Below are 24,561 nucleotides of genomic sequence, written 5' to 3'. Positions count from 1 at the left end.
TTTTTTTTCCTCGTGTGTGTGTGTGTGTGTGTGTGTGTGTGTGTGTGTTTGTGGTGCCAGGGATTGAACCCAGGGCCTTATGCATGCTAGGCAAGCACTCTACCAACTGAGCTATATATATTCCCAGCCCTGGAAGTATTTTTTATTACTTGTTTTATCTCATTGCTAATTATTGGTGTGTTTAGGTTTTTCCTGTCCTCTTGACTCAATTTTGGCAGATTGCATGTGTCTAGAAATGTATTCATTTCTTCTGGTTTTCCAATTTGTTGGAGTGTAAGTTTTCAAAGTATTTCCTAATTATCCTCTGGATTTTGTAATGTCTGGTGATTTCTCCTTTTTCATCTCTAATTTTATGAATTTGGGTCTTCTTTTTCTTTTGCTTAGGCTGGCTAAATGTTTATTAGTCTTGTTTATGTTTTCCAAGAACCAACTCTTTTTCTCATTGATCCTTTGCATTGTTTTTTAATTCTCAATTTCATTGATTTTGGCTCTGATCTTATTTATTTCCTTCCTTCTACTGGTTTGGGAATTGGTTTGTTTTTCTTTTTCAAGGGTCTTTAGATGCACCATAGGTATAGATGGTTGTAAACTTTTTTTCTTAAAACTGTCTTCAGTCTAAGAGGTTCTGGTATGTTATATTATTATTCTTGTTTGATTTTCAGATTTTTTTCAATTTCTCCCATGATTTGTTAACCCATTCATCAATTGAAAGTGTATTGTTCAATCTTCATGGGTTTATATAGCTTTTGTAGGGTTTTTCAGCATTTTATAATTTCATCCCATTATTATCTGATAAGAGGCAAGGATTTATTTATTTATTTATCTTATATTTGCCAAGATTTGCTTTGTGGACTAACATAATCTATTTGGCAGAAGGTTCCATGAACCACTGGGAAGAAAGTGTACTCAATTGTTGTTGGATGAAATATTCTATAGAATATTTCTGTTAAGTCCATTTTTCAGGTCCAACAAGTCTTTATTGAGTTTATGTCTAGATGACCTGCCTATTGATGAGAGAGTTGTGTTAAAATCACCCAATATTATTGTATTGAGATCGGTTTGAGGCTTTGAGTAGTGTCTCTTTTATGTAATTAGTTATACCAATGTTAAGTGCACAAGTACTTACTATTGTTATATTTTCTTGTGGGGTTGTTCCCTTTACCAATATGAAGTGACCATTTTTGTCTCTTCTGATTAATTGTGGCTTGAAATCTGTTTTGGTAGATGTGAGAATAGCAACTCCTGCTTTTTTCAGGCTCCATTCTCATACCAATTTCCATCCTTTGACTTTCAGCCTGTATCTGTCTTTGCCTGTGAGTCTCTTGCAAACACATATTGTTGGGTCTTGTTTTTTAATCCAGCTTTCCAGTTTTTACTCTATTAGAAAGATTTTCAACTAAATATTTTGACTTGTGTCTTTCAATTCCAAGATTTCTGTTTGAGTCTTTTCAATATCTCTAGCTCCTTATTGATTTTTTCATTCATATCTTCACTATGTCCTTGAGTCATTCAGTTGTTTTTCAGTGTCCTCTTGGAATTCATTCATCATTTTTATAATCATTCTTTTGAATTTCTTTTCTGATATTTTATCCACTTCCGTGTCTTTGGAGTCAGTTGCTGGTGAACTATAAACTTAAGGAGCATTGTGTCACCTTATTTCTTCATATTTCTTGTATTCCTGTTTTTATACATTTGTTTTTGTGATGGATTTCTCTTTCTCTCTTATGTGTGGGCCTTTTCAGTCTGTGACCTTTTCTTGCCAATGTGTCTTAGAGTGATGAGATCCCCTTGTAGGTGTGGTATCTAGAGCCATTGTGTTATTTTTGCTGTAGAAGTTGATGTCCATGAGAGGGACCTTGAAGACATACCCCTAGTTGTTCCTATTTGGAGTCTGATTGTTAGCTTTTTTATCTCTTCTATTTGTTGTATTTATTAAAGTATAGCTGAAGTTTGAGCATTGTTAATTTGTATGGAATAAGGTGTGCTTTCAAATAGGTTTAGTTCAGCAGCAGTGCCTCTACTCTGTGAACCTATAGTGTCCTTGTAGATTCCCATTACCTGATAGAAAAGGGAAAAACAAATAATGGCAATTGATGCGAACAATATACAGCATTAAAATAAATACCCAGTGCCTAAAATGACATCTAAAATACTAATTAACACAGAAACAGGAATGGCTAGGTCAGTAACCACATCAAAACCAATAAAGAACTTCAAACTAGATCTGGCATTAAAGTAAATAGCAGGGATCACCTGTCATCCACAGCACTAATAACTGCAACAACATAATTGGTGGAGGCAGGTAGTATGCAAACCAAATAGTTCTAAAAGATGGTGAAAATACAGTTAAGAGAAAAGAAAATGTGATAGGAAAGTAGAAGAGTTTAGAATGTTCAAAATGTGAAGAGGGAGAATGCAGAAGAGATATAGGAGGAGAAAAAATAGGAAAAAAACAAAGTAAAGGAAGAGAACAAGAGAATTGGGCTGTTTGCTGGAGACAACAGAATCAAAAAACAAAACAAAAACAACACAAAACTCCAAAATAGACAAAGACCCTTACCCTCAAAATACAAGGCAAGGAGAAATATTGAAAGAGAGGAAGGAAAAAAAAAAAAAAGGAAGCTATGTGGGAGGCCATCCTCGCATGTGATTTGAGTTACCTCCCTGGCTGGGTGAGAGGCGCTTAGACATTTTCACACAGTTGTGTTAGAGCTTTCCTCAGCCTTTTCAAGGTCCGAGGGCTTGTCCATGCAGAGGCACGTCTGACCACTGCCCTGAAGACCCAATCGTCGCCCCTGACTTTGGGATGCTGCCCCCCCTTAACCTTCATTGGATGGGATTTTCCCCAGAAGTTTTGTTCCCCAATAAAAGCTAAAAGCCCACTCCCTGCCATGTTCTCTCTCCTCTCTCTCTCTCTCTGTCTTCTGTAAACCTCTCCATCGCATTAGGTGGCTGGAGGAGGGAGCTAGGAGAAGCTGTCTCAGAACTGGTATTAAAGGTAATGAGAGTCTTGTCTCTTTAATTTAAAACTCCCTAGCAATTACTTAGGAACCTTCTTTCATGAAGTCAGCATTGGACACGTGGCAGAAAGTTACAAATGAGATATAGTGTATTTATATGTCCATCAAATAACATCAAATAAGTAATAAGAGATTCTTATGAAAGAATCATCTCCAGAGGTGGTCAAAACTGTTTTTAAGAATCACTCTTGGGTAATGATGTCCATCTCATTCCACTGACTTTTTAGCCCCCTCCCCCTCCCCCCTCTTTGCCCTATCTAGAGTGTGTCTAATCCTCCCATGCTCCCCCTCCCAACCCCATTATGAAATCAGCGTCCTTATATCAGAGAACACATTTGGCATTTTTTTGTGGGGGGGATTGGCTAACTTCACTTACCATTATCTTCTCTAACTCCATCCATTTACCTGCAAATGCTGTGATTTTATTCTTTTATTGCTGAGTAATATTCATTGTGTATATACCACATTTTCTTTATCCAATTGTCTACTGAAGGGCATCCTAAGAACATACATGAAGACATGCATGGTGTGAATATACTTTGTATACAACCAGAGATATGAAAAATCATGCTCTATAAGGGTAATACGAATTGTAATGCATTCTGCTGTCATATATAACAAATTAGAATAAAAAAAAAACAAATTAAAAAAAATAGATTCACTGTTGGGCTGGGGTTGTGGCTCAGTGGTGGAGTGCTCGCCTAGCATGTGTGAGGCCCTGGGTTTGATCCTCAGCACCACATGCAAATAAAGAAAGGTATTGTGTCCACCTACAACTAAAAATATATTAAAAAAAAATCACTGTCTATGCCCAATTATCCTTTCCATTTCTTGGGTTGCATACTGAGAGACCAAGAACACATAACCCAATTCTTCCAGCACAAAAGTAGCCACAGATAGTATATAAATGTGTGGCTATGCTCCAGTAAACATCTACTTATGGGTACTGAAATTTGATTTCCACCATTTCCCTGCCCAACAATTTAAAAATACAGAAAACAGGTAGTTGGTTGGACTTGGCCCCACTGGCTATATAGTTTGTTACTATGTGGTCCACAGGATGCCCCATGACATTCAATTTTGGGCCATAAATATTTCTGCCTATAGAAAAGTAGAAATGGCATAATAGTCCAGGATAAAGCAGTCTACAATTGCCACATGGACAGCTGCCCAGATTCTGCCTTTCAATGAGAAACACCCTTTGCTGTATGCAAGTGGTAATTTAGAATCCATATTAGCAGAGACAATCCTTATTTTTCAAGTCTCAAACTGGCCAGATCTACAATTTCCAGTCATAATCATCAGTTGCCTTGGACACTGCTACACACATTCCAAATACCATGGAAGAAAACCCAATCTTGAACCTCTAAGTTTATTCATTTGCCATTTTACCTGCAATCGAAATTTGTTTTATTTAATAATTTATACTTCATCTCATGACATATCTGGCTCCAACTGAACTTTACCTGTGGATTCCTTTTCAACTTTGTTATGATTACACACACACACACACACAAATGCCAAGTACAGTACTCATGGTTTTTAAGAATTACAAAAAGGGGAAAACAACCTGTAATTCCAGAGCATTACTTTGTGTACATCTTTATAAAAAATGCTTTTGAATTGCTGTGGTCATGATTGCACAATTTTAGTTTTATTCTCATCACCTTATTTGTACTTGACTTACTATAGACTTTTCTTATTATATTGGCTGAGGGATTTCCACTTCAGGTTCCACTACTCTTACGAAATGTAATCCATGCCACTTTTGATGATTTTCTGAACAACTTCATCTACTATTCTGTGTAATTGTATAATTTTAGCTCTGCTAATTAAAAATATCCACTTCACTGCTCCACAGGCAGGAAGTTCTTTCCCACGAAGGGCTAATGAATGGCACCCTACCTGTGGGGTGGGATGGGTGACAGGTTGGTAAGGAAGAAACATTCATTTCATCTTGTCTTTTGTGTGTTTGAATGCACATAATCCTTGGGGTAGTAAAACATGACATGTTTCTGAAGAGAAGCTTATTTATTTTCAGAATGGTAATCAAGGAAATTTCAGATCCACAAAGTTCAGAATGCTTCAGAAAGTTGCTACCCATTCACTGGACCATATGAACATTTTCTATGTGCCTATCACTGTTCTTTGTATACACTTGAAACCAACTGTTTTACATCAGAGCATTTATGTTACAAATTTAACAAATACTGGGTGATAAAATGGTAGGGAAGGATAGATTTTAATGAATTTGGATTAATTAACACAACAGCACATTTCAAGGGTACAAACTTAAAAAGGGAAGCAAGAACACAGAAATTTGCCCCCTCCAAGCTCCTTAAGTCTTGTTTACAAATAATGTGTAGAAAAATTTTATTTGCTGTTCATGGTTTGTATCCTGGACACAATTTCATGTTTGATACTGATTCAAAATCAATTCATGCTGGCCCACCCAAAACATTACTGGTAAAAAATGAGTACTTGTGAATCTGTATGAACATCTGAACCATATTTTCACTCTCCATATAATCTTCATTTCAGCCACCTGATGCTGAAATCTAAAATACTCTGATGGCTTAAATGTGCACAAGAACCACACAGATGATAAGCAGGATTGACTGTCTTTATTTGGTGGCGATAAAAATAGCTTCAGATTAGTTGTTAAATGTACAGTTAACAGTGACCCTTTAACACAGGCAAAATAAAGAGGGGATAGGAAAACTGAGACCAGGGCAAAGGCAGTGTGAGCCCAACCACTGCAAGCTCTGATGTACCCCTGTATTTCAACAGGGGCAAAAAGGCCAAAGGACTGATTGCTTTCCAAATAGCATGTTTTCTCTTTTGAGTCTATTGATGGTTGCATTTCATTGTACCTTGTAAAATATAGTCAGCCACTGTAAGAAAACCATCACATTTTGTCAGAAGATATATATTCATATAATATGTTCAGAATCACTGCTTGGTTTTTGTCTTCGTCTTTTCTTCCCTGACTGTTTAGGTGTTGGAGTCTCTACTGCTCCTTCTGCATCATATATGGGCAGCTTGAAAACTATTTCATCATCTTCATCATCATCCATTCCCGCCACTTCAGATTTTCGTTTCTCTAAAAATGTTGGTGTACAAACTGGTGTGGGGCCCTGGAATCAAGCAGATTATAATACATAAATGTGGAATGATAGCGGAAATGACTTTAACCAAAAATATCAGCTCCCTTCTCGTTTTAGAAGTTGTGCAATGTTATATTTGGCTTGCATCTATCTTTCAGTAATATAATTGCAGAAAATAAAGGGCGTAGGTATTTTATCAACTTGAGTATGGAAACTCATTAAGTGGAATGTACTCAATTATTTTAGATAATAAACTGCTATCATCAGTTAAGAACTACCAGATGAGCTGGGGCTGTAGCTCAGTGGCAGAGGACTTGCCTAGCATACGTGAGGCACTGGGTTTGACCCTCAGCACCACATAAAAATAATCAAATAAAATAAAGGCATTCTGTCCATCTACAACTACAAAAAAAAAAAAAAAAAAGAAAAAGAACCTACCAGAAATGTCACCAAAATGATAATAGCAGAAACCACATTTCTTCGTTGAAATTATTTCGGAATACCTGTGCCCAGAATATGAAGACAGGTTACCTGGCTATCTATAGACTTGTCAGGAGTGGCAGCAGTGCCTTTAGAAACTCGCTTCTTCTTCTTCTTTGGTATGCCTGAAGACTTTTTCTTCTTTGTAGGTTTATCTGAAGGATCTTTGGTCTTACTGGATGATAAAACCTTAAAATAAATTAAGACTTTAACAATTTGCATTTTTTTCCAGCTATTTTTGACTATGCCTACCTATTTCTTTCTCTACTATCTGGAATATAATATAAATACAATTTTACCTGGTTAATTGTAGATTTCTAAAGATTTTATTATTTGAAACGTGTTCCCCCTTGTTTTGCTAAAATTTCAAACAAAGAAGTTACAAATGCTACCCCTATAGGCCCACAGGGCTAAGCTCAGGATTGTGGCAATGAAGCCACACTGCTTTTCTAAGTACAAAGAGGGTACAGAAAAAAATACTTATTTTCCCATTTTCAAGTTTTACAGTCCAACTCCCACACAGTTCAGTTGGCCAAAGGCCATGACGTGAATACTCCAGTACCGTTTAAGACTGTGATTGGGATTGTGTTTGGCAAACAATTAACAACCAGGAAGTGGGCTGGGGATGTGGCTCAAGCAGTAGTGCGCTCGCCTGGCATGCATGTGTGGCCCGGGTTCGATCCTCACCACCACAAACAAAGATGTTGTGTCCGCCGAAAACTAAAAAATGAATATTAAAAAATTCTCTCTCACACTTAAAAAAAAAAAAAAACAACCAGGAAGTGGGCCAATGGAAGATAAATTGGTCTTCTAGTTTATGGATAAAGTTAAAAGATCTAAAGAACTTGGGAAAAGATGTCATTTCTCTCTTTTTAATATTTTTTTAGTTGTTGATGGGCTTTATTGTCTTTATTTTTATGTGGTGCTGAGAATCGAACCCAGTGCCTCATGCATGCTAGGCAAGCACGGTACCACTGAACCACAAGCCCAGTCCAAGATGTCATTTCTTAAGAATTAATTAGTTACTGTGACTGGAGAAAGTAAGATTCAGCAAGGCCGCCTCAGTATTCCTTTACAACCAAGTCAGAACTTGGTGAACACCTGTGCCAACTCATCTTCCTGTATGTTGGCTTGTGTATTTCAGCACATTTCTGTATGTTTAAATCTCAGAATTGATGCTTACTAAAGAACACGAGAAAATTTTAACTAGAATGGCGTAATAGGGATGAACTATTTACAGTCTTGATATTTACTGAGAACATACAGTAAACATTTCTGGTAAAGTCACATTTAAGTAGTAATCTAAGAGCCTGATGGCTTTTGGTTTAACAGTGGTTCAACTTCAATAAATTAAAAACTAAGGAAAGTCATGCAAGTCGGGGGTGGTAGTACACGCCTACCTTTACCCAGAAGGCTGAGGTAGAAGGAAACACAATTCAAGGACAGCCTGAACAACTTAATCAAACCCTGTCTCCAAAATCCCCAGACCGAAACAAAACAAAAAGGGCTGGAGATATAGCTCAGTGGTAAAGTACCACTGGGCTCAACCCTCAGTGGGTGTGGGGGGAGGGTAATGCAAATCAAGTAATTCCTTAAAAAAGGATTTTCTCTTCCATATAATGGAAGAAATAAGATCTGTTACCAATTGTTTATGAAGAATCCACAAGCTGTTTAAAAGACAAACTGTGCCAGGTGGCACAAGTCTGCCATCCCAGTGACTTAAAAGGTAAGGCAAGAGGATTGCCAAGTTCAAGGCCAGCCTGGGTACCTTAGTGAGACTGAGTCTCAAAATTATAAAAAGGGGATGTGGCTAAGTGATAGGGCACCCCTGGGTTCAATCCCCATTAACACAAACACATATGTAAATTAGTCAAAGCCTACTAGGTGGGGTTAAGAGTATGGAGTGCAGCTCAGTGTTAGAGCACATACTTAGTTGTGAGAGGTTTGGGCTGGGTTCAATCATCAGCACAGAAGGAGAAAAAGGGAGGAAAAAAACAACAAAAAACTCAAAACCTAAAAACCCAACGTGTGATAAGTACTGGATTACTTTTTATAGGCACAGACACATTTTATAACTAGTGAGGTACAAAGTCTACCTCTAAGAGAAACCACTGAAACAATTTCGTGAAGGAATGCTTACCAATGAAGGAAAATCATAATTAATTCCTTTTGCTGCTATTTTTTTCCTGAGCAATTTTTCTTTCTTTTTAAATCGCTCTTCCATTTGCAGTTTTTGAAAAAATGTCCGCTTCCGATTATACCGCTTCACAGCTGGATACGATGGCTGACGAAATGGAGTATTCCACTCTTTAAAAAGTTCTTTGTGTACTTTTTCTGGTGGCATAAAACGACCTATTTTTAAGAAGTAAAAGTTTTCAACCAAGTGGTAGGAAAAGCTTTCCATGTTAGTTTTAGAAATTTCCCTAGTGTTATTTCTCACATCATGATCATGATGTGTAATCTCACACTAGAGCAATAGATAAGCCAATTATACCCTAATGGAGTGAGTTAATACTTTGGGGCAGAACAACCAATTGTTTGGGATCCTTTCTGCTATCTTCCACAGTCAGACTCAGTACAGCACTGATCTTGTAAGCACAGGCAACATTATTCACTTCACCTACCTGAACTACTTCCTCCCGGCAAGCCATTCTGTTACTATGAGAAGAAACCCGTGATCTCCCCCAGGCTTCTGGAAGTCCCTCTAACAGCAATAGGAACTGGGATAGAGATATGCTACTTGGGCAGCCCTGTCAGCTCAAAAACCTGGAAAAGTGGATGGCCAGAAACTGATCCCTGCCTCCCAAGTATGGTGAAATCTGGAAGGGATGCTCTTATATCTCTGGGAATACAAAAATTACTGTCTCCATTTGCCAATTTTTTGTGGGAAGAACTTCTAATCTGGTGTTGTTGCTCCTGTACTCCCTATATGGCTTGTGTGAAAGAGTTGCAGTCATTGTCATTTAGACTGATTTTGAAATGTGATTCCTTACTTTGCTGTTAGCCCATCATAAATCTCTTCAGAGTAAGAAAATTCCCCTACACAACCACAATATCATAGTATATAATGTCTGTCTTTAGGTTTCCTTAAAAAAAAAAAAGTTTGTATAGTTGCTGAGGACGGAACCCAGTGCCCCATGCATGCTAGACAAGAGCCCTATCCTCCTTTATGTTTCTTTAGTCATCTCAAAACTGTGTTTTAGGGGCTGGGGATGTGGCTCAAGCGGTAGCGCGCTTGTCTGGCATGCGTGCGGCCGGGGTTCCAACCTCAGCACCACATACAAAGATGTTGTGTCCGCTGAAAACTAAAAAATAAATATTAAAATTCTCTCTCTCTTTAAAAAACAAACAAACAACAAAAAAAACCCTGTCTTTTAGCCAGGCACAGTGTATCCCAGCATCTTGGGAGGCTGAGACAGGAGGATTGTGGGTAGTTTTCTCACTACCCACTGAGGATAGATTAGCAGCTTTCCTCAAACATCCCTGAAGTAATTTGTTTAATTCCATCTCAGTGAAAATACTGTTCTCATGCTAGAAAAAAATTTTAAATTTCCACTATAACCTTTCTGGAAAACTTACATCCTTGTACCACTCCTTACAAAGCCATTTAATGTTCTAGTATTATGACTGTTTATTTCAAATAGATCAATGAAACAAAAGTTGAGTATGTTTATATAGATGAGGAGAGATAAAGTCAATGTATCAGAATATTTTAAAAAGGGTGAATGCAAGAGAGCAGTGTGTTCTTCATGCTGCTCTGTTTCTCTGTAGACCTGAATTCAAAATATAAAGCTAGGAAAACAACAAATAGAACAGAGCGAAGGGTAACAATGACTACAATGCAGTATGCAAATATTCACAAAATAATGTAACATGGAAACTAGAAAAGAGTTTTTGTGAAAGATATTAAGCCAAGGCAAAAGATATGAACAGACAATTCACAAAAGATGAATCCCCATGGTCAGTAAGTATAATACTCAACTTTACTAAGAACAAGGCAAATACAACAATCATGGCCACTCTATACTCAACGACATGATGTAAAAGCAATATTTTTCAAACTCACAGTGGCCTTTTGGGGCAATAAAATCAATTTAGCTGAAGAGAACACCAATTCTTAAACAGGGGTTTAAGAATTATGTCACCGGACTTTTTCTTTAGTTATGTTTACATACATCTGTACGTTCTGGCTTGAGCTGTAAAATTTAGTCCTTTTTGCATGCTAGAGTCCCCAAAATACTATTCTAGAAAAACCTGCCTATGCCTACAACTACATAAAGAATGTCAAAGCAGCTTCATCATTCCCACCCCTTCACCTGGTTCCCTCCTGCTTAATCTCCAGGTTTCAATTTAAATAATACCTCCCAAAGGAAGGTTTTCTCACTACCCACTGAGGATAGATTAGCAGCTTCCCTCAAACATCCCTGAAGTAATTTGTTCAATTCCATCTCAGTGTATATACTGTTTTCATGCTAGAAAAAAATTTTAAATTTCCACCATAACCTTCCTGGAAAACTTAGATCCTTGTACCACTCCTTACAAGAACCATCCCAGAGATGAAGTGGCATATCCAAAGCAGCTAAGCCATCTGTCTTTCACATCAGTCATGCACCACCAGAAGCATCCACGAAACTCCAGGGTACGATAAGAGCACTTACACACCAAGAGTCTTTCACCAAAAAGGTAGTTATTCATTGTTTCAGCAACTATCTTGGCAACATCTTCAGACTTAAACTCCACAAAGGCATAGCCTCTGCTATTTCCAGTCTGCAATGGAAATCCACCACAAAAATAATTATACTCTAACAAGTCATCAACCCCTAAGTTGCCTTAAATTTAAATAATACTCATTAGTACCTTATCAGCAATTTTGATACCTATAATTCCAACTTTAATCCATGTATTCCAGGGATTGTCTGGGGTGGGGGTGGGGGAATACAAAGTCATCCAAACAGTGGATTTTTAGGTACTCGTATATTTTTATATAAACATATGATTACTATGGCTAGAATATTTTCAATAGCAATGTCCCATTTATAAAGGAAATCTGGCAGGTTCCCACAGTTCTTTGCTAACTGGCAGTCTTACTAGTCATAAATTCCTAATACCCAGCATGTTATATGATGCTTTACCAATAGAAAAACTATGGCTGGAGATATAACTCAATGGTAGAGAGACTGACTGGCATGTGCAACACCCTGGGTTCGATCCTCAGTACTGCCGAAAGAAAAAAAGTGTGAAAAACTGTAGAAACCTTAGCGCTTGCCTAGCATGGGTGAGGCACTGGGTTCAACCCTTAGCACCACATACAAAAATAAGCAAATAAAATACAGGCAAAAAAACCAAACCAAACCAAACCAAAACAGAATAATGCACCAGTTACATGAATAAAGCTCAAAACAGATTACTAAAGGAAACAAAAAACAAAAAAACAGAAACAAACAAAAAAACCCCCAAACACACACCTTACAGAATGCTATAGTTTACAATTAATAAAAAAAAACAAGTAAATAAACATCAACATTTATCAATAATAAACATTTAGTAAAGATCTAAAACACATATAGCATTGAAAAACACTAATTTTATACAGACTTAATTTCCTGAGTGCTGGAAGGAGGCGAGGAAGATTGGGGAAGGGTATAAAATTTCAATTTCACCTATACTCCATTTTTTAAACAAGAAACATCTAAAGCAAATGTGGTATCAATTTGATATTTGATAAAGCTGTATGGTGGACACCTAATTTATTCTCTAGTCAACTTCAGGATATTTGAAATCTCCATATAAGAAACTATTATAAGTAGGTAATGGAGAAAAAGAAGACAGAGGGAAACACAAAAAAAATGTTATTCTGGTGAGATGGAAATTTAAGATTCCCTTTTAAAACATATGTAAACTGGGTGTGGTGGTGCATGCCTGTAATCCCAGGGGCTCAAGAGGCCAAAGCAGGATTCCAAGTTCAAACTCAGCAAGATCCTGTCTCAAAAACAAAATAATGGAAGATAAAACGAAACATATATAGCACATAGTGCTATATAAGGCAAGTTCTCTACCACTGAGTTATATTCCAGCATCAATTCATTTAATGTTGAGATGTTGCTTAGACAATATAAAATTTAAAACCTGCTGTTTTAGGACAACTAGCAGAAAATGGGTATATATCCTAGATGTCTCAGCTACAACCAATAAATGTGTGGAGGAAATAAATAAAGTGGGCCACTCCTTTGTTCTTGAAATAAACCATATAAGTCTTTTTTTTCTTAGAAGATTAAGTATGATAAAACAATAACATTTGTGGTATTTAATTCTAAGAACTTTAAATTCATTACCTCTTTGTTCTTTGTTAAAATATTTTAAGAAAATTGTGGGTTTTTAAAATTTTATTTTAGATCACAAAAAATGAAGCAAGAAGAAGTTATATAATTTGTCCATGGTAAGACAAGCAGTTGCTAGTTACTAGTATAGCTAGGCCTCAAACTTAGGTAGTCCAACTACAGAATACTTATCCTTAACTACTTACTATATAAACTTTTGCTATTAAAGAGTTGGCTCTATGAGGCATACAAGATGAACCCGGTCTTCGAATTTAAGTTCATTTATCCCTGGGCCTAGGAACCACAAGGTAATATGGCTCATTTACCAAGACTGTCAATTTAATTTGAGGATTTGGGACAATCACTTTGGCAAAATATTTACAATAACACTGACTTTTCTCAAAGCTGTTTAAATCTCATCCCCTTTTCTGAAATCTGATAAGCACCAAAACTATCAATTCAATTTGGCTTAAGAAAACTTACCTTTTTACTTCTGGATAGTCTAAATCTTGTAATAGTGCCAAACTGGGAGAAATATGCTTTGATTTGGGTTTCATAAAGTGCTGGAGGCAGATGGCCCACAAAAATTACTCCAGGAATAAGTTTTTCTTGCTTTTTTGGCTGAAGACAAAAAGACCAGATAAAAAAAAACATTTAAAAAAAATGAACACTGTAACAAAACTTTCAAAACTCTAGTGCTCTGGTGAAGAACCTACCCTATATTTTTACTTATTATAGCAATAATTTAAAGAATTAGTTGTTAGTTGTTTATATCCCCACAAGGACAATCGCCACTGTTTTCTCAGGACTGAATTCCCATCACCAGCATCAAGTACATGCTTTGGAGGTTAGGCTGAGTGGATAGACAAGCAAGTAAATATCTGATTACATCACTTTAGATCTTCCACCCAGAGAATTCCATAGAGTGCGTCCTTCAACTTTCGACGCAAATCACTGTTTATTCCTATCTAATGGAACATTTTTCCAGAAGCTTGTTAACCTTCACATGTAGACTAACCTCTGAGTGTCTCTGTGACCACACCCTTATCTTCCGTAAGAAAAACTTAGTTTTTTCACAATATATATTGTGCTATAAACCAAGGAAAATATAAACTTGATGTCAAGGGCTCCAATCAGCAAAGGGAACTTAATAATATCTTAACTCCCAAACTACCGGGCATGTAATTTTGGGCGGTAAAGCACAAGCCTGACATCCCCTAACATGGTATTAATCTGTGGGAACCCCTCGGCTGGTTCCCTTCTTCTCCTGCGTCACCCCATGCCTCCCTCTAGTCTCCACAGGAACACCCTAAAACTTAGCGACCAAACCCCACAGTATTTCCCCATCAGAGTAAACCTCCTCGTCTCGCGCACCGTAGCCTCTAAACTCATAAGGTCGGTCCCCTCTTCGGTCGGGAGCTCACTGTGGAAGGCCCTGGAGGTAGCAGAAGCCCCGGGAAGGCAGGTAGCGTCCGAGCCGCGAACCGCGCGATCCGGAAAGCTCTCGGCAAGACTCACTGCCTTCCCCCGCAGCCCGGACCGTGCGTCCGCTCACCTGGGTTACGCGCTGGCGGACGTGCTGCACCTCCTTCTGAAACTGGACGTCTTCCTGCGGGTTCAGAGAAAGAATCGGCCCGGGTGGGACGACGAACGGAGACCCCACCATGTTGAGACCCGCAGCAGCACACCTCCACGCGGCGCGCTCCCGGAAATGCGGGCCCTCGACTCCTCGGAAGCGGAAGTGGAGGCGGGAGAGGGGCGTGGCACAAAGTATAGCGCCCCTTGGCGCTCCCTGCTGGCCGGGCACGATTTCTCCTCCTCGTACCTTTCACCTGTCAACTTGGAACGTCCAGAACAGTCACGTTTCAAAACCGTTTTCTTTTTCTACTTTTCATACTGGGGGGTTTGAACCCAGGGGCGCTTTATCTCTGAGCTCCATCCACAGCCCTTTATATGTATATTTTTTATTTTGAACAAGGTCTCACTAAATTGCTCAGTCGGTTTAAACGCGTGCACCATGATGCCCGTTTCAAAAAGAATTTTTAAAAAATAAGTACAAAACTATATCCGTGCCCTTCAGATCTTGTTAGCTATTCCTCCATTAGTTTGCTCTTTCCTTTTTTCAGTCATGTGTTTTAGTTTTTTGGAAACAGGGTCTCACTATGCCTTCCAGGCTGGGCTCAAACTCCTGGGTTTAAGTGATGCTCCTGCCTGGCCTCCTGAGTTAACTGGTACCACAGATGAGCGCCAATACTGCCCAGCTTAGAGGGTTTTTTTTTTTTTTTTTAAATCTCCTTTTTTGTTGTTTTGTTAACAAATTAATATTACCATTAAAGTCAATTCAGCTCCGAAGAAGTGAACTTTGAGTTTCAAATGGAAGGAGTTAAGAAAACAAGGAGCATACTATTTGAGTTAAGGCCACTTCAAAAACAGCAGGTGCAAGATCACTCTGACCTTTTTCTTGAAAGCAAGAGATGAAACTCTTTGTCCTTGCTATACCCAAAAGGAAAGTACCATTCTTATCAAGGACAGGAAGTTGAGGCAGAGGGAAATCTGTATAACCAACCTTTTCTAGACTAATCCTGATTCTCCCATCCATTTTACCAATTAATTGTCCCAGCTCAATTATCTCTGCTTTTCCTGTCTTCATAATTTACTACTCATTATCTAAGCTGCCATATATTTATATCTGTGTCTTTGGTTCTTCATGTCCTTATGAAGACTCCTGTACCACAGAAAACTTGAATTAAATAAATTTGTATTCTTTTTCCCTGTTGATCTTTCTTATGTAGATTTAATTCTCTTACCCAGCTGAAAAAAGTCTCTTAAGAGAGTAGATGTAAAATTCTGCCTTTGCTAGCAAATGTTCTTTATGGCAAGGTTACTTATATAAAATTCCAGATACTGGGCTGGGGTTATGGCTCAGTGGTAGAGCACTCGCCTAGCACAGGGGAGGCCCTGGGTTCGATCCTCAGCATCACATAAAAATAAATAAGTGAATAGTTAAAGGTATTGTATCCAATGATGACTAAAAAATAAATCAACATTTAAAAAAATAAAAAAGTAAAATTCCAGATACTGTTCTGGAAACAGCATCAACTAGAGGACTACCTTTATGCTGTCTAGAAATTCAAGGAAAGAAAACATAGGACTCAGAAAATTAAATTCTAAATAAACCATACCTACAAAATATAATCTTAAGAATTACAATTTTGCTGAGCTTCCTTTTGAGCAATTATATATACACATTTAACTTCAGCAGTGGAACTAAAAAGGAGAAAATTCAAAATTATTCTACAAGAAAGACCAAAAAATGCTGTTTTGGATCAACAGAAAAGTCTTCCTAACTAGCAATAAAAATTTACTGATTTCATTATGTAAAAATCAAACAAGATACAAACAATTTATAATATTAACATTTCTATAGATGTAAATTTAAAAAACACTGTCCGAGGAATTATCATCTTATGACATTTCCATTTGAGCTGTTGTATAATCACTTAAAGCAATAAAAACAAATGAGAAAAATTATTTTAGAACATAAAAAATGATTGCCATATTTCTGGATTACTTTAGTGAATTTGTTAACAACTTCAAAAATACTATAAGTGTGGTGTGGAGTTGTGCCCCTTGTAATCCCAACTCCTTGGGAGACTAAAGAATGAAAATTTCAAGTTCAAGGTCAAGCCTGGGGCATTTAAGGAGATTCTATCTCAAAACAAAACAAAACATCTAGGGATGTAACTCATTAGTAGAGGGCTGCCTAAAACATTTGAGGCCCTGGTCCAATCCACAGTACCACAAACAAACAAAAACCCTATAATTACATGATCTACAGATGAAATGGAAGCAACGAACTGTGAGATTCATATATATTCTACAGTTGTAAAACATCTTACAAATTGTAATTTTGTCACACATCCATGTGAGCCATTGTGTTATCACATTAACAGCACCAAAAGGAAGGAGAAAAGTCATTTTAATAGAGAGAGAAGAAATTATCTTCCCGAGGTTCTAGAGCTTCAGAAATGGTTTCATTACAAGCTAGAATTAACCTGGAATGTGAGCTGCATCTGTCACCTGGTTTTGTGGACAGAGGCTGGAATTTCTTACCACTGGAGGGGGTAATGGACCAGTGAAGACTCTCAGTCTTCATTCCTGGGGAGGTTCTGCCTCACTTTCTAGAAGTGGGGGAAGGTTTTCAAGAACTGTCTCCTGGAATATCTTAGTAATACCTGACTCAGACAGAATGCTGTGGAGGACCCAATCTTAGGCATGTGGCATTCATTTGTGTGGGGAGGGGTTAATAAAGAGGTTTCCTGTGTTGTGTAGTGTGGAAAAGACTGCTCTGTCTTGCTCTTGTGGAGGTCCTGCTATGGTCCTAACCTTGGGTTGGTGCCATCTGGTCCAAATGGGGCACTGTTACCTGGATCCTGGGGTCATCACAGCCTGTACATCCTTCTTCAGGGACCTGATCATCCAGGGGATTCTCTGAGCAACATCTGAGATATGATGATACTCCTCTCCTGCTCCCACCCTGGCTCCATACTGGGGATTAGGCCCAGAGGCATTTATCACTAAGCCCTCTTAATTATTCAGTTATTTTGAGATAGCATCTTGCTAAATTGTTTAGGCTGACTTTAAACTTGTAATCTTCCTGCTTCAGCCCCTCGAGTTGCGGGAATTACAGATATGAGTTGACCTGAGGATACTTTCTGAAATATTTGTATTCTTCCTCAATATTTTTTGGTCTGACATAGCATTTTCTTTTCTTATCAAGGTCTCTTTCAGGCAATGCATTCCATCAACATGATGTCATAAGCTTTTCTCTCATGGGACATAAGCTAGCTTTGATAATAGTGGTGCACCCCAATTTTTCTTGAGAAATTTTGTCTTGTCTTTTGTTTGGATCTTTACATACATGGCTCATCTTTTCATCTGCTCTGCAAAGATTCTTTTCTTTTCATGGGAAGTTTTCTCTAAATGGGTATTTGGTGAAATTTTCTTCTTCTTGATGAGGTTTGGGAAGATCCTGCTGGAGTTCTCTCTTCCTGTCACTTTTCTGATGGAAGCAGGGATTTCTAAGTTTGGAGACTTAACCACGATCTTCAAGTACATTCTATTCCCTAAACATGTTATGAACCTTGCCCCTGCATCCAAACACTTCCTGAGTACAAGTCACTGATGGTAGTGCTGGCATAGAAAGAAGAGACTGCAATTCATCAAATCTTCCAGGTGCTGCTTTCCTGAGAAGGATGGGTGCTCAGTTAGCAAAGCTGCCTATTAAGTATAGGGAGCCCAGGAGATGGCAGATTAACTCCTGGGAAGTCAATAACTCTTCCTAAATTGCCACCTTGCATGTTCAATCACTTTAAATGGAGGGCTACGGTTTGGTCAGTTCCCTTTGATTTCATCATTGCCCTGCTCAAATGCCTATGGCTGCCCTGCCTAGAACAGAACTTGGTTTTCAGAATTCTTGACATGTGTCAATTTCTGTCATACAAATTCTCCATGGAGAATTCTGCTTCTGGAAAGATGGAGTAGATAAATTTTCCCTTATTCCTTCCTTAAGTGCAACTAGAATCCCTGGGCATTATATATAAACTAAACATAATGAGACCCTGAAAAGTAGAGAAGAAGGCAGAAAGCTAGGGGCCTCAGGGCCTATGAAATGACACAGTGGCAAGTTCCACTGTTTATTTATTTACTTTTTTTCTTATATATCTCAGACTTGGTGCTGAAGAAGCCGGTCACCAAGAAATGGCAAAAATCTGTTCTCTTTGGCTGAAGGATCAAGAAGGGGGCAGCTATAAAGAAATACAGGTAATTTAAAAGTTAAGTTACTTTTATAGTGCTGGGCAAGTGCTCTATCATTGTGTTACATTTCCAGCCCTGTATTTTACCTTCTGCTCTTTCTCTGTTTTTTTTTTTTTTTTTTGGTGACGGGGGTGGGTGGGTGGGTGAGTTGGTGCTGGGGATCTAACCCTCGACTCTAACCCTCGACTCTAATGCATGTCAGGCAAGGACTCATCACTAAGCTGCATCCCCTGCCTGACAGAAAACTTTTATGATACTACCTCTATTTTAGCCAACACCACAGAAAAAAACTGTGATTTTTTTCTGAAAAAAAAAATGCTTTTTTTGGGGGGCTGGGGATGTGGCTCAAGCGGTAGTGCGCTTGCCTGGCATGCGTGTGGCCCGGGTTCGATCCTCAGCACCACATACAAACAAAGATGTTGTGCCTGCCGAAAAACTAAAAAATAAATATTAAAAAATTCTCTCTCTCTCTCTCTCTCTTTAAAAAAAAATGCTTTTTTTTTTTTCAGATAAAGCTGGGATGCTCTCCATTCCCCCAACCATGTGCAGACAAAGTCTGAGTGGAGAGCCTAGACTTCTTCCTTCAAGAGGCTCGATGATGTGCTCTAACACCCCTGTCATCATGGTGTCAGAGAAGACCCTGAAGGAAGTTGGGAACTTCATCCCATCAGTTGATAATGTCACTTACTAGTAACAGTGTCAGTGGAGACCATGTGTGAGACTGGACATCCATCCCTACCCAGTAATAATGAGGAGACCCTTCCCTGGGTGCCAATGGAGGCCAATGGGAGGGGAGATTGGTCTTATTCCCCCAACTGGCAGCAAAAAGCAGTGTTCTCCATTCCTTGCTGGAGCAGTGTCAGAAAAAGCCCTTTAAAACAGATTTAAATAAGATCCAGAGTCTTATAGCATGATACAAAAATGTTCAGGTTTCGACTGGGGTGTAGCTCAGTGGTATGGCACTTGCTTAGTATGTGCAAGGCCCTGGGTTCCATCCCCAGCACCCCAACAATGGTGAAAAAAGTTCAGATTTCAGAAGAAAGCCTCTTGCCAAACCAAGAACCAGGAAGAGCTCAAATTGAACGAGAAAAGATAATGAATAGATTCTGCTAGTCTGAACACTTGTGTTCACTGCCTCAAATTAGTATGTTAAAAACCATAATCCCGAAGATGGTGGTATGAGGAGGGACCTTTGTGACCTGATAAGATCACAAGATCAGAGTTCTCAGGAATCTGATGAGTGACTTTTAAAAGAGGCCCAAAAGCTCTCTACCTCCTTCCACTATATAAGGACACAGTGAAAAGATGGTCATTCGTGAACCAGGCAACCGCCCTCAGCAGACACTGAATCTACTGGTCCCTGAATCTTAGACTTTCCAGCCTCCAGAAGTGTCAGAGTAAATTTTCATTGTTTATAAAACACTGTTTTTTGTACTAGATATTGAACTCAGGGGTGTTCTACCACTAAGTATACTCCAAGCACTTTTTATTTTTTGAGATTGGGTCTCACCAAAGTACTGAGACTGGCCTCAAATTGTGATACTTCTGTCTCAGATTCTGAGTAACTGGGATCACAGGCATGTGCCATAGCCCTAGTCAAGCCATTCAGTATTTGATATTTTATTATAAAAGCCCAAAAGGACTAATATGATTATAATACCAAGGTGACATAGATGTTAGAATTATATGACAAAGATTTTAAAGCAACCATGATAAAAATTCTTCAATGAGCAAATATAAACATACTTGAATGAAAAAAGTCTCAACAAAGAAACAGAAAGTTCGGGCAATAATATAGAAGATAGAGTAAAATGGAAGATAGGTGTGGTGGTATGCATACTTGTAATCCTAGCTACTTACAGGCTGAAGCAGGAGGATGGCAAGTTTGAGGCCAGCCTTGGCAATTTAGCAAGACACTGTCTCAAAGTAAAAAATGAAAAGGGCCTGGGAATATAGCTCAGTGGCAGAATGCCTCTTGTTCAAGCCCCAGTTTTGAAAAAAAAAAGAAAGAAATAAAATGGAAATTTTAGAACTAAAAAATAATTCCAGCTACTCAGGAAGCTGAGGCAGGAGGACCACGAATAAGAGGCCGCCCTGGGCAATAAATTTAGTGAGATCCTATCTCAAACACACACACACACACACACACACACACACACACGTGCGTAACTATAACTCATTTAATATTAAATAATTTGAGTAGTACTATAAATGGAATTTGCAATAAAATTTCCCCCAAAGAAATCTCCAATCCCAGTTTTCAATGGAGAAATTTACCAAATGTTTAAAGAAGAATTAATACTAATTCTGTATAATCTTTTTCAGAATATGAAGTAAGAAGAAACACTCTTTAGTTCATTTTATGAAGCTAGTGTTGAGGAGGAAAAACTTTTCCTCTCTTTTGTTCAATGTATAAGGACTAGCAAATTAAACTGATAAAAGATTAACAGAACAGAAAATCAGCAAGGGCACAGAAGAACTCAACACCACCATCAACTTATAGTTCCGAATAAGTCTTTTTATAGAAAACTCCCCCAATCCTAGCATGCATGAGGCCCTGGGTTCAATCCCTAGTACTGAAAGTAAACAAACAAAAAACAAATCATCAACAACAAACTCCTCCCAAAGACTTATTTTTATATACGCTGATGCTAACAAAAGGAGGAGCTAGTTACTAACTGATTGAAGTTAGAGGCTTAGTAGATATAAGTTGGGAAAAGGGAATGCGGGGGAAGGTTTCTATAAGAACAAGAAGTAGGTGTTTTTTTTTTTAATTGAGGTTTTGGGAGAAGATAAGAATTTGTGATAACCACTTAAGCGTATGGTTTTTCAGACTTCTTTACAACATGAAATTCCCCTGAAGAAGGAAATTATGGCAGCTTCAATTCCATGAGGTTGCTTCTTTTAGGATGATAAAGGAAGCTCCCAGAAGGATTTTTTTTTTACATCTTTTGAATTTGCAATGTCTGCAGCTTAAAATAATCTTCAAACCAATTCTATGGCTCAAAGTGGGCTCCCTACACTAGCATTACCTGATGTCCAAACCAGACAAGAAAAGTATGAAAAATACACTTACACCATTCTTAAAATGAAACAAAGAATGAAACATAAGACCAACCACTATAAAACATTTAGAAGAAAATGGGAAAAGCTTCATGACATTGTATTCAGTAATGATTTCTTATATATGACATCAAAAGCACAAACAAAAAGGGAAAAGTCAGTCAACTGGATTTCATCAAAATTATGAAGCTTTGTGCATGAAGGGACACTGTCAACAGGAGCAAAAGGCAAATGCTAGATACATCTGATAAGGGACTAATATCTACAGTATGCAAACTATTCCTAAAACTCTGCAAAAACAAACAACTCAATTAAAAAATAGACAAAAGGACCAGGTGCTTTAGCGCACATCTGTAGTCTCTTGTTACTCCCTACTGAAGTAGGAGGATCATGACTCTGAGGCCAGCCTCAGCAACATAGTGAGGCAAAGCTTGAATGGACTACATATTTATCTGAGGAAGATAAACAGCTGACTAATAACAAACACATGAAAATGCTCAATATCCTAATCATTAGGAAAATGCAAATAAAAAATACCACTTCATATCCATTAAGATGGCTGATATAAGCATGTGTACACATACAATCACACAGAAAATAACAAGTGTTGAGGTATGTGAAGAAATTGGAACCCTTGTACATGGAAATGTAAAATGGTGCAGCTGCTGAGGAAAACATTTTGGTGATTCTTTACAAAATTAAACACAGAATTACCTTATGATCCAGCGATTTTACTTCTGGATATATACCCATGAGAACTGAAAGCAAGGACTTCACAGATATTTGTACACTCATTTTTATAGCATTATTCACAATCAAAAAGTGGAAGCAACTTGAATGTCCACATATGGATGGATCATAAACAAAATATGGTATTATCCAGATTTACAAAGGAATTTTCTTCTGACATGGAAAGACATGGATGAACCTTGAAGGCATTATTTTAAGTGAAATAAACCAGGCAAAAAAGGACACATATTTCAAGACCACGCTCATTTTAAGTATCTAGAATAGTCAGATTCAGAGATAGATAGTGTTTGGTATATATCATTTAGAAATCTCATCAACTTTTGTTTCTTTTACTTTTTTTTCTTTTGAGATGGGGTCTTGTTATGTTGTCCAGGCTGGTCTCCAACTCCTGGACTCAAGTGATCCCTTTGCTTCAGCCTCCCCAGTAGTTGGGACTATAGGCCTACACCACCTTCGCCCTTATCCTAGTTTGTAGAGAGAAGGATTAATTCTGACTTGACAAAAAAAAAAAAAAAAAGAAAGAAAAGAAAAGAAAAAGAGAGACAGACCCTCAGGGGATGCTTAAAAAAAGAATAAAAACCTTCTTAGGAGTCTGATGCTCCCATGCCTTATGTACCTAATAAATTTTGTATGTTTTTTTTTCTGTTTTTTTTTTAATTTTTAACTAATTTAGAATTTCAGGGGAGAAACGATTTGGCAGATTCTTATTCCTGCTAGAAATTTGAAAGTCATACTTTTTGAGTTGGCATGGAGAGGCACACTGAACTTGAAAAATGTAATTTGGATTTCTATGAAGTCAGTTAATACACAAAGAATATGTTTGGCAGGTATTGAATCTTAATAATAGTTCCTACTGCTATCTTCATTGTGTGTGTGAGGGGGAGGAAAATATTATAAGACTCTACTCTGGAGAATCTTGTACCACAAATGGCGCATGTCTGAGCGACACAGGCAAAACATTTTAAAAAATCCTGTCTCTGGGGAAACTGTGAAAATTGAGACTGTCTGCTTACGTAATAGGAGTGTGGGGATTAAATCAGATAAAGTTTGTTTTTGTCTTGGGGATTGAACACCTGGGCGCTTTGTGAGCTACTCCAGCCTCTTTTGTTTAATTTTGAGATAGAGTCTCACTAAATTGTTTAAGGTCTCATTATATTTGCTGAGATTGGCCTCCTGCCTCAGCCTCCTGAGTGGCTGGGATTACAGGCTTGGGCCACCCCACCAGGCTGGGATAAGATATTTTTAAAAACCCGCGACTATTACTGTGAAACAGTAGCGGCGATAATAGCATAGTGATTAAGATCAAGCGTGTGGTTCCCAGCTTCAACACTTAGTTACACTAGACTAATTTGTAACCACAGTAACGTCATTTGTCAGGTATCTTCCCAAGACTATAATGAGAATCAAACATGATCTTTCATATAAAGACTTTAGAATAATGTTGGGTACGAAGCAAATAACCCATTATCATTTCTTTGATGAGAATTTTTCTAATTCATTTGGAGAATGCATCATACACACCCACACACCACACATTTATTTGTAGGGTAGATGCGCAGAAAAACTCTGAAGGGACAAACGACTCGATTGACAGTACTACCCTCAGCAAAGGGGATCAGCGGAAGGAGGTGTTAGCGGACAAGAGAAACTTTCATCGCACACACTTAAAACAAAATATTTAATTTAAAAATAGGTAATTGAATCAAAGATCTCAGAATAAAAATGATGTACCGAGGAAATTTTCCTTCCCATTCCATCCCCTACTCACTCCGTCCTTTTACTTTTCCGTGTATTTTTTTCAACGACGAAAGCATTAACTCCGTAGCTTCACACGAAGACAGCCTTTCTCTACCTCCGTCTGCAGGTGGACGCCTTCCCTTTGGCTGTGACGGATTCCACCCCCTCCCCGCCCCGCCCCGTCCGATGTTGTAAATAAAACACACACACATGCACTAGCGGACAGCCCGGCGAGCCGGCACCAACTCCAAGCCGCCCCCGCCTCCCGTA

At 38.2% G+C, this 24,561-nt stretch overlaps 1 protein-coding gene, 1 long non-coding RNA gene and 1 pseudogene across 5 annotated transcripts in view; 2 read left to right on the top strand and 1 right to left on the bottom strand.

The window, feature by feature from the left end:
• The window catches only part of LOC143407202 (Golgi SNAP receptor complex member 2 pseudogene), a 10,327-nt pseudogene extending 4,758 nt beyond the window's left edge, over positions 1-5,569 (top strand).
• The window catches only part of LOC143407101 (uncharacterized), a 28,544-nt gene extending 9,251 nt beyond the window's left edge, over positions 1-19,293 (top strand). Inside the window, exons 4-5 of the long non-coding RNA XR_013092323.2 lie at positions 18,654-18,747; positions 19,251-19,293. This is a non-coding gene — a long non-coding RNA (uncharacterized LOC143407101). The remainder of the gene's footprint in view (positions 1-18,653; positions 18,748-19,250) is intronic.
• Positions 5,117-24,561, bottom strand: Nifk (nucleolar protein interacting with the FHA domain of MKI67). 4 transcript variants are annotated; one of them, XM_076866202.2, is made up of 7 exons: positions 24,502-24,561; positions 14,480-14,763; positions 13,408-13,545; positions 11,266-11,374; positions 8,748-8,959; positions 6,659-6,796; positions 5,119-6,157 (listed from the first exon to the last, which is right to left on the bottom strand). In XM_076866202.2, the coding sequence occupies exons 2-7, from the start codon at positions 14,588-14,590 to the stop codon at positions 5,954-5,956; spliced, it is 912 nt and encodes a 303-aa protein (XP_076722317.2). In that variant the 5' UTR covers positions 14,591-14,763; positions 24,502-24,561; the 3' UTR covers positions 5,119-5,953. The 4 variants fall into 4 exon arrangements, with proteins under 4 accessions (XP_076722318.2, XP_076722317.2, XP_076722316.2 ...); XM_076866201.2 differs by lacking the exon at positions 24,502-24,561 and adding an exon at positions 24,323-24,471; XM_077110295.1 differs by lacking the exon at positions 24,502-24,561 and adding an exon at positions 24,407-24,423.

Source organism: Callospermophilus lateralis, chromosome 9, assembly GCF_048772815.1.
Source record: "Callospermophilus lateralis isolate mCalLat2 chromosome 9, mCalLat2.hap1, whole genome shotgun sequence".
In the NCBI taxonomy this organism is placed as follows: Eukaryota; Metazoa; Chordata; class Mammalia; order Rodentia; family Sciuridae; genus Callospermophilus; species Callospermophilus lateralis.
Note: the sequence above shows the minus strand (reverse complement) of the source record. Positions and strands in the feature narration are given on the sequence as shown.

Coding starts and splice junctions, on each gene's coding strand:
- Nifk (XM_076866202.2), bottom strand. CDS start 14,590: ATGGTGGGGTCTCCGTTCGTCGTCCCACCCGGGCCGATTCTTTCTCTG. Junction 11,375..13,407: donor GACTATCCAGAAGTAAAAAG/GTAAGTTTTCTT, acceptor TTTCCATTGCAG/ACTGGAAATAGCAGAGGCTA. Junction 6,158..6,658: donor ACAAGTCTATAGATAGCCAG/GTAACCTGTCTT, acceptor GCTTGATTCCAG/GGCCCCACACCAGTTTGTAC.